Source organism: Colletes latitarsis, chromosome 5 (genome assembly GCF_051014445.1).
Source record: "Colletes latitarsis isolate SP2378_abdomen chromosome 5, iyColLati1, whole genome shotgun sequence".
Lineage (NCBI taxonomy): Eukaryota > Metazoa > Arthropoda > Insecta > Hymenoptera > Colletidae > Colletes > Colletes latitarsis.
This window is the reverse complement of record NC_135138.1, coordinates 30,593,974-30,609,652: the sequence shown is the minus strand read 5'-3', so window position 1 is coordinate 30,609,652 and position 15,679 is coordinate 30,593,974. Positions and strand designations below refer to the sequence as shown.

General features: G+C 39.8%; 3 protein-coding genes across 5 annotated transcripts in view; 2 read left to right on the top strand and 1 right to left on the bottom strand.

Annotated features, from left to right (window-relative positions):
- The window catches only part of LOC143341667 (uncharacterized), a 49,734-nt gene extending 48,778 nt beyond the window's left edge, over positions 1–956 (top strand). The window contains exon 3 of the mRNA XM_076764664.1: positions 145–956. Within this exon, the coding sequence (XP_076620779.1) occupies positions 145–471 (327 nt within the window). The 3' untranslated portion in view covers positions 472–956. The remainder of the gene's footprint in view (positions 1–144) is intronic.
- The window catches only part of Qin (tudor domain-containing protein qin), a 228,711-nt gene extending 225,209 nt beyond the window's left edge, over positions 1–3,502 (bottom strand). Inside the window, exons 1-5 of one of the 3 annotated variants that reach the window (XM_076764661.1) lie at positions 3,212–3,502; positions 2,577–2,846; positions 2,414–2,496; positions 2,118–2,321; positions 1,942–2,022 (exon numbers count right to left, since the gene is read on the bottom strand). In XM_076764661.1, coding sequence (XP_076620776.1) covers positions 1,942–2,022; positions 2,118–2,321; positions 2,414–2,496; positions 2,577–2,846; positions 3,212–3,308 — 735 coding nt within the window. In that variant the 5' untranslated portion in view covers positions 3,309–3,502. Of the gene's footprint in view, positions 1–1,941; positions 2,023–2,117; positions 2,322–2,413; positions 2,497–2,576; positions 2,847–2,987; positions 3,062–3,211 lie in introns of those variants that run through there. The other 2 variants (XM_076764662.1, XM_076764663.1) reach the window with 2 other exon arrangements.
- A 6,229-nt stretch (positions 3,503–9,731) lies between these two features.
- The window catches only part of LOC143341675 (zinc finger and BTB domain-containing protein 8A-like), an 86,037-nt gene continuing 80,089 nt past the window's right edge, over positions 9,732–15,679 (top strand). The window contains exon 1 of the mRNA XM_076764695.1: positions 9,732–9,751. The gene's annotated coding sequence lies outside the window, so the exon portion shown is untranslated. The remainder of the gene's footprint in view (positions 9,752–15,679) is intronic.

Sequence of the window (15,679 nt, the reverse complement as noted above, 5' to 3'; positions counted from 1 at the left end):
TCGTAAATGTGACTAGCAAATAAAGATTAATTTACGTAACTTCGAGATACGATCAGTTATCGAACGAAACTCCGTTGTAGGACTACCATAAGAATTCTGTATTTATTTTTGAGATTCCATAGTGATAATAATATTATTGTGCAGGTATGGCATTATTGCGATCTCAACGGTGGCAAATCATCATTTTTATGTCCAAATGGCACCATATTCAGCCAAGTGGCGTTAACGTGCGATTGGTGGTTCAACGTTAATTGCGAAACGACGACGCAATTATATGTATTGAACGAACGACTATACAAATACATTTTGCCAGTAATGCCGAAATTTCCCGAGGATTTTACTGGCCCGGAAGTAGACCGGTATTTAGAGATCAAATTTAAAGAAATGGAAGAAAAACTGAAGGAGGAACTGAAGAAAGAGGAAACAGAGAAGCTCAAAAATAAACCAGAAACACAAAAGGAAGATGAATAATCGATGTATAGCTTGTAGTTAAATTATTATAATTTGGCCAATTTAAGCCTTGCTCATGTTAGACATGCCTTGTTGCCATTATTTATTACGAATAGCAACAAACAATCATAGGTTGTGTTTAGCATATCGTTGGACGTGAATGAATTTTGTGAAACTTAAAAATGTGCAATATATATATCATAGGTTTGTGTGATTTATATTTAGCGTACTATAAGAAAAATTTAATACGAGATCTCTATGTTAATGAAAATCAAATTATCCTGTTTCATTAAAATGTTCAGCTATGACGTTTAATCTAATTATTTGGGCACATATAAAGCAGTTAGGAATGCCAGAAACCAACAAGTATGAAATAACTGATAATGTCAATAAGTATTTTCTTTTCCTCTAGTCATATTTGTACCGTATAATTATTTATAACAGGATATACTCTACTATTTCTACGTTTATTGTAACCGATCGACATGGCCGCCGATACGATGATATCAACTGCACAAGCGCAGGTGTCCCCCCCCACTGTGGGCGAGGATTCCAAGCAAGGTGCGTGCCGATTCAAGTACCGATAACTTGTTGTCGAGGCCTCGTCAAAATAAAACGTGGGTAAAATCGTGATGGCATTCGCAAGCAAACAAACTCGGAATTATGGGTATTCATGTTTCGGAATTGCTTTCCGAGGCTGTCCATCCTCTCCTGCGACAATCTGGAGGTCTTTAATTTCTTATATCTGCCGGACTCCTTGAATAACCGCGAGATAGAAGAAATTGCGCTGAAGCGAGTCGAGGAGAGGAGGGCATGCGAATGCGTTACAAACACGGCATAGAATTTTCTTTTCATATTAAAGGACTCAACAACAGGTCTCCGCGTGAATCTCCACAGAGTACGAAACTCTGTGTAACTGCGTAAGAGCGAGCGTCTCGGGTTAGCAGATAGATTTATATTTTGATAACGAATTCTCGAGCAGCGGCCAAGAATGTTATTGTAGCCGACGTCTATGTACGCCTTCTTATTATCGCGTGTTGGATACCCGTGTATGTTGACATACAAAAACAGAGTCCCCTTTCTCTCCGTACAAATATAGAATTTCATTTTAGAAGACAAAATAAAAGAATTTTGTTGGTGCGTTGTCGCATTACCCGTTTTATTTACATTATTTCCTTTCGGCTATTATCCACTTAAATTGATCCCGCCCCATGCACGCGGGGAACGGTTTCATTACACATGCATTACACAGGCCACATATACAGCCTAAAGTGCTCAATGACAAACACTTTCCTGCTTTTAAGGAAATTCATAATTGTTAAGACTATATGTTGCGATACATAAATCTTCAATTTTTAACTTGTACGCAATATTGTTACAAGTATTAAATAAATTTATTTATTTATCGTTTTGTAGTATATCTTATTACTGTATATGCGACGTAATAAAACCTCTTTTATAACAAAGATATAAATTCAAAATAAAACTCACCTTTTGTGCGTGACGAATCCTTAGCAGGCTGTGGTTGAGACGTTCAGATATCTCGCAAAATTGTGACATCAGTTCTTGATTCTGTAACACGATAAAAATAAAAATGCATTATTTTTTTATGTAATACTACAACACTTTATTGTGTAGCATTACATGATACACATTAATATACATACCTTGATTATTAATGGTGTGTAATTGTGCTTCTTGTGTAAGCGCAACATACAATGAGGGCATACAGCTATTTCACAATCTTCGCAATAATACCCCAATTGTTCTAAACATCGGTCTGAACATGTGTTTTGTAAAGCAAAGGCATGTTCAACATTCTCCTTTGCTAAAATAATTTTTGTATGGTTCTGAAGCGCTCTCCCATGGATCTGGTAAAATGTATACATACACTTTTACTTACCATAACATCCTAGTTTTTCATACTATATATAGATAGCTAGATCATAATAAAAAAACATACCTTGAAATAGCAACTTTGGCAATAGAGAGCACTGCACTGTGGACACTTTAATGTTGCTTGAATTCCACATTCATGACACAGACCTAAAAGGAAAGAATTATTTTTTAAATTTCATTTTAAAAAATAATTCAAACTACTCTATCCTTTCCCGATAAATACAGACCTTGCATACATTGTTTCTTCATCTTGGAATTTATTGATTGAGAAAAACAAATATCTGAATCATCTGTATTAACTGGCCGATTATGAGACACAACCATTAATCCCAATGCATACATATTTAAAGGCAATGAAACTTTCTGACTATTTTCATATTGTGGAATTGTATTGCATATAGGGCAAGGTTTATTATGATCTTTACTAGCACATTTATCACATATAATGTGCCCACATTGTAATAATAAAGGCACAACCCCACGTAAAGGAACAAATTCTGAAACAAACGTATTAAGAAATTTTCTTAAACGTCTCTCTCAGAAAACATAATATTCCAAAAATTTATATAAAGACCATGTGCAACATAAAAAAAGATACAAACGACTCATCATAACTATAAATAAGATGCTGTCCTAACCTCCACGATAGTTAAAATCAGATAACATTTTTACTGCATATATTTATAAGTTTGCAATAATAATACAATGTATACAAATAGAAAAGCATAAGTTTCATAAAATGATTTCTTAAATTAATTCAATGTTACATACGAGTAATTATCTCATTATTAACATAAATACATAATCAAATAAAAAACAACCGGCTAAAAAACGTGGTTGGAAATATTTGACGATTAAGTACCTCGAAAGAAAAATTGGTGTTTACATTCTATGCAATATACATTTCCTAATTTTGTTCTAGGAAAACTGTAGTTATCATCACATTTTTTATTGAACATTTTCTTCGATTTAAGGTAACAAACTATACGATTACTAATTTCGAACACTCAATGTAATTCACTGTACTAAGTCAATGCACTGTTTGATGTTACACGATACGACCAAGCACGCGGAAGCTTAAGTATTCGGCAATACGGTTTGAATTATTTTCAGTGCAACACACAGTGTGTCAACATCTGTACACTTTAATCCCGAATTAATATGTTTGTTACATTACAACCAATTATTACATATATTAAAATACTTATTAATTGTTTCCAATACAAAAAGTAAATGAAACATTCGCTTTGTCTAACTGAATATGTAACTGTACTTTTTCAAGTTAAAGATAGAGTGCAGGTAAACAGAATCATGTGCCCGGAACATGCACGTGTTCGTTGAATAATTTTTTATACAAGTTATTATGCAAATACTAATGTATTTACTAATATTTGTAATATTTGTTGGTAGAAGCTCTAGTATCGATTTTTAGATTGTTTGTTACATTTTTTCATGCTTTGATTCACTATTCTTTGAACCCACAATGATACACCCCTGGTCAGCATGGCTGTATCGATGCAATGGACCAATAGGATTTTGAGGACATGCAGTTCAAGCTGATAATATTGTTTACACATACTTTAAGTTAAACGACAGGTTCATAAATACTAATTAATTTATAAAAGTATAAACTACAAAACCGTAGAGCTTTGAAAGAATAGTAAGAGTCATTTTTATCACTTTTGTGTCGAATGAAAATTAGAAGACCATTTCGTGTAAAAGTACTAACACTTCGTATAAAGTAAGTCAAGTGAAACAAAAATTCGTAACATATCAACAAGTTATACAGTTTGATGTTAGCATTCTTTCAATTATTTATCGTACTTCATAGTTCAGTATAATAAATTTATAGTAAGTTTGACATTAGTTATAAATTAACGAACAATTTTGCGTATTATATGCCTAATTTAAACAGCAAGTTACGTTATTTTATGCCATATATATTTCAATAATAAACTACGGATGCAAAAGGACTCGTTTCCTTTTGTAGTAAAATATGTAGTTAATTCACTAACAAGATCAAAAGGTTATAATAACACGTACCTGATTCTTAGAAGTGAAACAAATTGTATTTGATGTCTTGCGATTATTATAGTATAGTTTTTTATGTTAAAATTGCGAAATATTCAACGTTTTGACCATTAACAATATACATACACCGGTGAGTCATGTGACCGGTAGTCCTAGAACAAAATCGGTACGATTGTAGTCACGTGATTAGGAATGTTTCGCGATTCTTAAGATAGATGCCGCTGCGATCTCGAAAGCTGTACAATTTGGCAAAAACATAAAAAGACAGGTGGATAAGCAGCGAAGTTATGTTGGATCCATTGGATTCTAGGCGCGGTCGTAGCAAAGGTCCGTTATGATCCCACCCAGCACGATCGCTCCAGCGAGCAAGAAGATCGTGAACCTCGTTCGCCATATTCTGTTTAGATACCAATCTTACGATATTGCAAGTATGAATCTATCTAACTTAAAGTAGACAATAGAACACTATGCATTCGATCGAAGAATGTTTTCGTTTTCTAACCATGTTTTCTCTTAGGATGCAAACGAAAGGTCGAAATGTCGTTAAAATGTAAATACGTTGCGTACCTATGAATATGCGTAGGTAGTTAAAAAATTCTTTCTGTGTATTTAGTTTCGCGACCTGACGATAGCATCTCCGAATATATACATTCAAAACAAAGCTGACGAAACAGCTATTTCTGATAGAAGCCCTTAAGATCTCGTCACCTTTATGAAAGTATATGTAAAATGTATACAATCTACAGTCCACAATCTGCTGGTCTGAATGTTTGCACAGGAAAGATGTCGTATCTTTTAAGACAGTGGTTCTCAAACATTTTGATCTTTGAAATTCTCTATACTCTTAAACTTACTTGTTACACGTGTAACTTTTCGAAGGAAAATCATTGTATTTTTTTTTAAACGAAAACATTAATACTTCTAGTGCAGTGTCTATCGTCGTTCTTATCGAATATCGATTATTATTATTATTATTCGAATTACATTTTGTTCAATCCTGTTCAAGAACGAGATCCGTGAGAAACTCGCCTAATCTACATTCCTGTTCGCTCTTACAAAAAGCAACGTGTTGTGTCCTAAACGTGAAGGACTTCTCGCATCCGCTTACACTGAATCCAATTGAATACAAATTATAATTCTGCTGGCACCCAAGCGGACATCATGCAGCAAGTATGTTGCAGCAAAAGGTGTCGTGTGTCTTAACACGAGAAGCATTGTACTTGTTTCATCCGTACGTATATTATCTTTTTATTTATTTTTGTCGTTTAGTTACTAGTTTTTCCCTAGATCGCTATATAGTCGAACTAACTTTACATACTAACCGCGAGACAATCAAGTAAGCGAACATAAGCTAAACTAGTGGTTTCACTCTTTCTTAGTGGTTGTTTTTCGTTTAGTGAGCTCTATACGAAATGAAAATATGTACATATATATCTACCTATTACAGTAGAACCGTTATTCCAATGTGCAACTACTCGGATGCTTTACTATTCGACCAGAGATATTTCTACGTGACAATTAGTTATACAGTTGCACTGCCAGGGTAGATCTTTCCGAAAAATGGGAATTATAATTAGTAGAATCCATTCGTGCAGAAAATTATAAATAATTAATTGTTTTAGGTATTCTAGGTGTCTTCCTATTAATTTGCACAAGGTGGTCTCTACCGTAGTTTGGTTTCAAATTTCTAGCGCGTGTAAAAGTTTCAGTAATGCAGCTTCAAGCTAAAATTGTTGAAACCGGAAATTCCTATCGTGGATTCGTTAAAACAACGTTCCGTGGAACGTCATCGCGTATATTCCCGCGAATAATAACAGGGACTGGCCAGAGAGAAGCCACTAAACAAAATTACCCGAGATTCAGACAGCGATAATTCGAGTTCTCATCTTTTACGTAATCGGCACGCTCGCGCGGCTCGCAGGTTGTCGGATAGGTGAGGCAAGAAGAAGGAGGAAGCGAGATATCGGATTTAGGCCGACGCTCGAAACAACAGTATCTACAGCGAGGCGGTCTCTGGACTAAGCAAACCGAGCGAAAGAGCCGTGGCAAGGTCTAGGCTGGCTGGTATTCAAGGTCGCGTGCACAGCGCAAAAGCCCCCGGATCTATCCCCGCCCCAGATTTCTAGCGCCCTTTGCCTCGCTGCATAGGTTCCCCTCTCTCACACCCACTACACACTGTCTCTGTCCCTCTCGCGTTCGCACATTTCACCGACTCGTCCGTCTCATTTGCTCCTTGGGCGTCCTTCTCGAACGCTCGAGTCGTTTCTCGTTCCTTTGCTCAGCTCGATTCTCTCCGTCTCTCTTTTTGTTCCCACCTCGCGTCGTCTTTCTCCGTCTATCACAAGCGCCGGTCGTCTCACGAGCTCTTTCTCTCCTTCTCCTTTGCCCTTTCCGCATGCAACATCGATTTACCCATAAAAATTCCCCGCACTCAACTCTATCACTCGACTATTACTTCCTGCCCGGGCTTCGGTATCTCTCGCTCCCGGATTCACCGTTGTAACACGCAACAAAAGTATGATCGATCCGGCGGATAATTCAGCATGCCTGGCGTTGCTTCAAATTGTTTATTTACATGATCGCGCACGTGTACGTGCACCATTGCTCGCGGTCGCTCGCGCGCGCCCGTACTTGGAAGTCGAAACAAACGGAGGATGCGAACTCGACGAGCAGTCGAGAAACCGGGGAATATAAGAGTTTAACATTATATATCAAACAGAACCGAATCACGAATTTTTGGGACTTCGAGGAAATTAGAAAACACTTTACGGGAAAAGATATCTTTCGATAGAGTTTGAATTGTGGTTGATTCCAAACCGCTGTACAGCGAGAATATTCTGACTCGGTTTTAAATTCAATTCCGTTGACCTAGATTAGGTACTACGTGACACGATAGAGATTCGCAGACTGTTCTGTGTATTCCACACCCGCCTGTCCGTTTATACCGAATGATAAAGATATATAGTCGTGTTCCACAGTCGGGAAACGCGTCCTGTAACACGGCAAACGCGCGTTAGCGCGGCGAAAATGCGAGCCGAAACGAGGTTTCCTACGAAGCTAATATCGAAGCCGCGGTGGAAGAGAAATTCTTTGTTGCAGAAATCGTCGTCACTTCTACAAAGAGAACGCGTCAGAGAAAGATAGCCGGCGGAATAGTACAGGGCGAGAGAAAGAGATCGTTGAATAATTTTGAAGCAGTGAACGGACGAAAAGCCATTGATTGAAATTTTCATCAGGCTTTCGCACGCGCATGTTCCCTCAATTATTTATTCACGGAATAACGAACGGACAAGCAGACGTCTGGCTGGCGAGCAAACGAGCCAGCATCGTGCGGTTCGACGAGAAAAAAGCAACATCTGAAGCGGTTTTAGTTATTATGGAACGCTTTGCGCGCCTCGCCACTGAAACTTTCAGCTAATCCCCATGGCCCGTTTCCCTCGATTCTCGGCTGGAAAATCGGCCGAGGTACACGGCTAGGCGCATACTATCGACTTTTTCTTCCGCGTCTTGTTCAATCGTATGAGAAAAATTCGTAAGAGTAAATGTTTTTTAATCGAAATTAGAATCTGAATTGCGGAGTGGAATATATCGACGATTTAGTCAATGCGGTGAAAGACATGGGTCTGTACGAGGATCTGTGCGTGTTCCCAATAATCCCACGCCTTTCACCACATTTCTGTGCAATTAACTTTGCATCGACTATTTTGATTTTTTAGCTTCTGTTTTCCAGATACTCCCGTTCGCTTGTTTATAGTGTTAGAGGCAACTTCGACTTTCCTTTATCAACTATTATTTCTAAAACGCGTACAGTACGATTCGTAGATTATAAAAATGGGCGTATCTCGGAGGCAGCAGGTAATCCAAAGAGCTCCTCAAATGACGAAATATGAGAAAAGGCCGCTGGTTTCCCATCCCGGGGTTTAACTTAACTGCTTCCGTATCAACTGGTCGCGAGACAAATTTAAACGAACACGTCGTCGCGTCACATTATTATTAGGTTCCCGTATCCGTATAAACGTAGCGGCGGTTTATAGCGAATTTCAGGTGACATCCAGTCCCGGTTTGTGTTTTAATATTACGGTATTCACATTTCGCGTTCGCGTATACACGGCGTCCCGCTTTAAATTCATTTCACGAAGTAGAGCGTCGGGGCTTGAAAAAGGGCGACATATCGTTCCCAACGTTTCCAACATCAGGTCGCGTTACACAAGCGCGTGGAATTACAATATCAGATTTCATTTTCCGTCATAGGACGAGATTTCTCCGGCGAAAGAGGCCCAGGAGAAGCCTTCGAGTGAAATCCGCGAAGCGGTGAACGGTTTACGCGCGATCACCGCTTCTCCTGTCCTCCTTTTCAGCGAGCCAAGAACCTTTGTCCTAGACCGAGACACCGAGAACGAAAGAGTAACTATAGTTACGGGTTCAAAAACATTAGACGGTCAGGATCATCAACCTACTCTGCCTCCGTCTCTGTTTTCGTCGCCTCCGCGTTTCTTACTCGGCTGTTGGGCGGACGGTCCGCCTAATTAGTTGGCTTAATCCCTTAAATAGGTCGGAATTGGGCGAAATGTAATCTGCTTACATTCTCCACTGTAATTACATTGTAATTGTACGATAATTATCCTCTAATTGGAATGTAATCATAACCCTATATCGTTAAACCGCATAATTAACGTGTAATTTAACCAAAACGGGATTTTATAACGTTCGAAGAAATTTCTATACAATTTTGTAAGGAATAATTATGCATTATTTCCCTGCTTGGTCCTTAATGGTATGATTTGTCGTTTACGAGACTGTCGCGTATTTAGAGAGTCTAAGTCGGTCCGTTATTTGGGTCGCGAGGAACCGATGCACTCGTAAATATGTGCATTTCCGTGCACACGACCCCGCGAATCTGCATTCAACGGAACGAAAAGCGACAATAAAAAGCAGGTGGGCAACTGCTGTCGGAGTCGGCTGAATTCCACAGGAATTTTCGAGCCTTCCCCAACGGGTAATAACGAGGATTCGGCTTCGTTTATCACCACTTGTAGCTCTCTGCCAACCCTGACCATCCGAATCTCTTTCTCTTTCTCGCTCGTACAAAAGGAAGAAAGCGTTATTTCGCTTTCAAGCCAGCCGTTCGCTCGGCTTGCGACGCGTGGCCCCTTTCAGCCCCTTATTTTCAGACCGTTTTCAGTATCATCGTCACTACCACCTTCGTAGACACCTCTTTAACCCGCCCACGATCCCTCAACACTGACAAACCTGTGCTTACAGTCTGACATCTTCTCTACAGGTGCATGTAACTTCTACTAGCGATGGGTCTGGGACGTGTTCGCGTGCTGTCGAAACTTACCAAGGACTGAAGCAACATCGAGCCAAACGAGTGAGTACTCATCTTGATAATACCGATGCTAACTTATTTCAACATCTATTTAATATCGCGATACAGTATTCTGGGAAATGATACGTATTTTTGTTGATAAGTATGTTATTGGATTAGTCCCATCGCTAGCCTCTCTGTTTTGGTACGTGGAGCAGATTTTCATCTCGCACGCGACTCGAGGCGTTTTCACACCATTCCATTCTACTTCTGCCCCATCGACACACTTGACATACCTAATTATGTAATAGTGCAAAGTGCTTTTCTCTCGAGGTAAAAGCTGAGGTATCTTCGGAACACGTAGTTGAGCAAGTTTTATTTGCAAATAAATAAAAATTGCAGGTTCGTTTGTGAACTATCTTTTGAGAATGATGGTTTACAAATGAAATTTTCCCAACTCAGCTGGAAGATCAATAGCAGTTCGATATCATCCACGCTGCAGTTCACAATGAACCAACGATAGACTGATTATAACGCAGATTTACTTTCTATATACTGGGCACAATTTTATTACTACAGTGGGATTTCGTTAATCGGCTTCATCGAGACCACAAAAGGCCAGATAAATCGAGACTCGGGGAGAAATTTATCATAGGTATACTTATTTACAAAATACCTTTGCAAATAAGGCTGACTTTCTGTTCGTAATTGCGTAGAATCATTTTTTATCGTCTCTTTCATTTATTTTTTATGGGAAATTAGTTCCAATATAGAGATCTTGGCTATAAAATAAGAAAATATGAAGTTTGCATTGATTTGGTTTCATTAACTCGTGTACGTTGGCTCTCTTCGACTCTTCTGGTTTTACATAATGTCTATTGTTACCTAGAACTGCCTATCATGTTGTTCATCCTTTCCATCTGCATAGAGATTCGCTTTTCTTAACTGAAAATACGTTTTACCTTTCGAAACTTGATTTTATTTCTAAATAAAAACTCACTACATAATACGTAGATCATCTATTATTATTTTTATTAACATTAGTATTATATTTAAGCGTTTTTATTGCAAATATTGCTTAAAGTGTGCGTGCGATATAATACATAGAATAATCTCACGCGATGGCAAGAGTTAGAGATTGCCTTTAAACCTAACTTCGAATTAATAACGAAGATCTCGAATGATAGATGCTCGGGGTAACCGTGGTGACGGTTAACCGAGATTTCACTGTATCACGAACAGTTTGGACGTCCGCTGATAAAGATCAAGCCGCTGCCAAGCAAACGTCAGCTTCCCTCGGTTGGGTTCGCGTCAGTCTTTGTCACTATAAACAGTGGTGCATTATACTACAAACAAAAAAGACATTCGTCTAGAATCCTCGATCAAAGGTGATTCCAAAATCAATATTTAAAAGATTGCCGAGTCGTACTGTTATTCGTACATAATAGATTATCTTTGTCCCTATGTATCAACGATCTCATCCCTGCTGGAGTTGATCAATAGCTTCTCTAAGTAACAAAGACTTAGAAGAAAACATTCTTACAAACATTACACTTAGGTTAAGAGGATCTTTTGAATACCCGTTCCTTTTATGACTCCTATAAAGAAAAGAAGGCTAGTTGCACCGAGTTCAATAACTCCTTGGCAGTGGTGAAGCCAGAGAGTAGAAACAATGCCCGTGATCTACGGATCAGGAGGCTATGCGCTAAAAGCCTCGGAGCTCCAAGCATCGTAGAACTACACTCAACGTTATTCGTGTATACATAAGACTCGAAGAAAAGTTTCTTTACTCGAAAGACTCGGTGCAAATAAGTATTAACATCGCTGAATTAAATATACGCGCCTTCTTCTTTCGTTTGCTCATTCTTCTCTCAATTATCTTATATTCGAAAACGAAGTCTTTTTCTCGATAGATCTAGAGTATTCAAAAAGTTTGTAATGGACGTTTATAAAGATCCTCCGCTTATCGAAACCCTTAGTCTGAGCCCGCTTATGCGCCACTGAGTTTGCGGAGATTTCTAACGTATTAATTAACTGCTGTGCATCGATCCTCGCGGAGCAATCGGACCGTGGAAGGAACGTCATCGTCGCAAAGGCACGTAGCATTAAACTTTTAATATTCCCGAGATCCCTTTTTAAAACGGAGTCGTAGGTAAGTCGGGTACACGGACGAAACGGTGATAGATTAGCAGCGAGATCGAAGGCGTAGTAACGGGAAGAGGAAATTAACAACTTCTCTTTTCTCCGATTGTCAATTTTATTGCGACTTCTTGCCCTCCCTTCGTGGGACAGACTCGAGCCAAGCCCGTTGATTGCCAGGAATCCAAAGACCAAGATCCAGAGATGCTCGAAACGACGTAGATGACGAAGTGAGAGTGGTCGATTCGCTGGCGCCGCTCCTCCCCACCGCGTTCGCGTATTCCGTTTCTCATCCCCCTTACAGTTTCAGCCCTCTTTTCACCTCGCTGGGAAGTCACTTCAATTTTCATGCGAACGACGACGGGCCGCGCGTTTCCTTTTTCTTCTCAGTTTAACGCGGGCATCTATACGAATTCCCAGCGATACCTGTTTCTCAATGCAACCCTATAGCTACGTAGCTGACGGCAACAATGACGACAACTTGTTTTCTTCCGTATGCATTCCCTTTCTTATTCCGTTCGGTTTCTTCCCGTCGCGACGGAACGTGGCGCGTCCTTTGAGCAAGGGAGCGTCGGGGCAAGAAAATCGTCCAATTACGGGTGAACCAGTTACGAGCCAGCTGGCGTCGCGTCGGTGTAATGCTTGGAGTTAGTATATCAGTAGTTCACCATTCGAGAGAACATCGTTACAAAAATAACCAGCAGACGTCCCCCGCCGGCTCAAATTGCAAGAATTTTTCACTTTAATGCATCGCCATGGAATTTAATATCCGGGAAATTGAACGTTCCTTCTCTATTAAATATTAAATTTACTATTGTTTACAGGCAATTTTAAAGTAAACGTGTTTTCGATAATCGCGCACCTTTCCCTGTAAACCTAGTTCGATCATGTCGCGACGTGGCCGTAATTGCGCGCGTCATGCCATTACAGTACTGTCAATCGATAAGTTGACACAATGCGTGCTTTATTTGGGCATTAAAACAACACACATCGAAACGTTACTTATAATGACGTTTCAATCACGAAGGGTGTGGTCTCCTTCGGTGCAAAACAACGAATTTGAATCGTCCATGGAGCGTGTATCTCGCTGAAAATCATTTACGATGCAATTTGTCGAAACTTGGATTTAAAAACTTTTTTGTTCTATATAAATTTTCGACGCACAGACACAACTAAAAAAAAATCTGTCCGCAGAAACGACTTCAACGCCAACGAAGCCGCGGGTAACGGCTAGTTTCTAATATAACTTTTAACTCTTTTAAGCAAAGAGACCGTCCTGCTGATGCAAACGTTGATATTAGTCCTCCTTGGATCGCTTCGTGCATTAAAAAATGTATGAAACGCGTTAATTCTTTTTTATAAACGTCGATACTACACGATTAGGTATTTATCAAGCTGATAATACAATTCGTGTGTTTCCTGGTGGCGGTTCGCTTAAATTCCTATTCATAAATACAGCGGAATATTTAATTCAGCGACGTTAATATTTATTTATATTAATTAAGGTTCTCGATAACAGCACCGAGCTCTTGAAATATCGATTTTGTGAGACCCTAGGCAGATGTCCTTTCGCAGACAGGATAACGCGTCGCTGATTTCATCCCTAATAATTTTCATACGTAAGTGGTACGAAGTAGCACGAGTATATTTGTTGTTTGCTCTTCTGCTAGTTCACGGAGACACCCTTAAATACTTCACCGGTTTCTTTTGGCTGTGTAGTCCCGTGAACCCCTTCGCGATTTAATCCTTTGTTAATTCAGCCCGCTTCCACAAGGGAAGCGTTATCAAACGCTACAGGACGACCGAGGACGTTTCTCATCCTTAACGGCGGTGTATCCAGCCTTAAATCTTTGAAACTATTTCCTCGCGATTCTTTGTCTGCGCTTTTCCAATGTCTCCTCGTTGATCGTAGCATTATCGTCGTTCAGCGGAGGAAAAAAAATGTAAAACGCCACAGTTGCACTCGTCTAGGTGATTTCTATTCGTGATAATTACATTTTAAACCGTTCGATATATTTGATTAACTAAAGTAACATCGGGGAGAACGCCTAAACGTTTATGAGACGAAGATACGCACGGATTTATCGACCAACCCCACAGAATAATTGTGCCCTGCTGGCGGTCGAAAAAAGACGCGGGAAGAAACATTTATCCAGCAAATGTTTGTAAAATATTCGGCACGAGCGTTTCGACGGCCAACGACGAGAAATAATATTTACTCGGGAAGAAACGAAACGTGTTTTTTTTTTTTTACAAACGCGTTATTTGCTGATAAATATTTCCTGAAGCCCCCGCAGAGGTCGATCGAAATGTGTCTCACGGAATAGACCAACGCAGTGTCGCGTGGGTGGTGCACAGTACAAATGCAGTCGAATACTTTGTGCCGGTGGTGGGACCAATCCAATGACACACTCATTAATACTGATACGTATCGATTCCCATGCATCGTACCCGTAGTATCAAACGGGTATCGAAATGAATTGTCATTGATATGTATTGAGCAGATGTGTTTGTTGACATTTCTCGTAATATCGATACAATTCAAAGAGCAGGTATCATAGAGACCCCAAGAACACAATGGGGCAGGTTGTCTACTATGAGAGCTGGCCAGTATTGAAGCGAGATATTTGTATTAATATTGCAGGGACACCGAAATTGCGAGCTGTAGTTTAATTATACCGGGCAACGCCGTGTAATTTATATAATAAGAATACAATACCTCTAGTTTCACTCTGTTAAGTATCGCTCGACGTGCGTTGGAAATATAATACAATTGAATTCGGTTATAACGAGCACCGGAGCATTCTCTTATCTACTCTATCGATTACACGGGGGCGATTAAAAATTTCGTCAGAATCAATCGCAGTTAACTAAAACTAATCGCTCGAATTCTTGGGTTTTTCTGATAACTATTTACAATATCGAATTTTTATCTTACATTCAGTAGAGGTCTCTGGCCGAATGCAAATAGCCTCGCAGGCCACTATCAATATAAACTAGAAAATAAACTAAAAAATAAAAAATCGCGGCAACGAATCAATTCGTGGAATTTTTCTGCCCAGGGCCACTTCATCGACCTTTTCGTCGAGAGCCACAGAAAATGATTCAGCGAACCACACGTGGTCAACTGGCCGCAGTTTGGCCGAATTTTCTCTAGTATGTGCGTCGTGTATAATATTTATGTGCGGTGTGTGACGCGTCTGCAAATACGATTATCGTGGCACAATTTTTTGACAGGTGTCTACACATACGATAGAATATTGATTACCTATTTTTTGGATAAATTAAGGCATAAGTGAATCGATAGAAGCAAAATGGTACTTCTGGTTCCTACTTAGAGTTGCTTGCCAGGGACTGCAGTTCTTTCTAATGTTTTTCAAGAGCAAACTTTTGTGTAATGAGCGGTACCTTTCTCTCTCTAAAAAAAAAAAAAAAGAAAGGGTATAGAGGTTTCAGACTGCACGAAACAGAATGGTTTCGCACTGCTGTATTTCTGGTGCGCCGCGAGAGCAATGTTTGTCTGTGCGGATACGAGTCGAGCAATCAGTGAATGTTTGCAAGCCCTTCCCAAATTCATTAGCGCGCGCTTTTCGTGCCGAACCGAGTGAAAACATTTCGCGTTTCGATAGCTGCGGCAACGAACACTCGCGGCTTAGCGTTCCTGTCGATACCGTTGCGCCCAGCTAGTAAAGAAGCTCTGTTCCAGGCACGAGAAACGCGTCGCTGCCAATTGATTCGCGGCTCTGAGACTACGTAACGCTGGACAGGGTCGGGCAATGTAACGCACAACGAGACCTGAACCTTCGCGAACGCGACACGAGCTCTATAAACGTGACAGAGGCTCTACGAAGG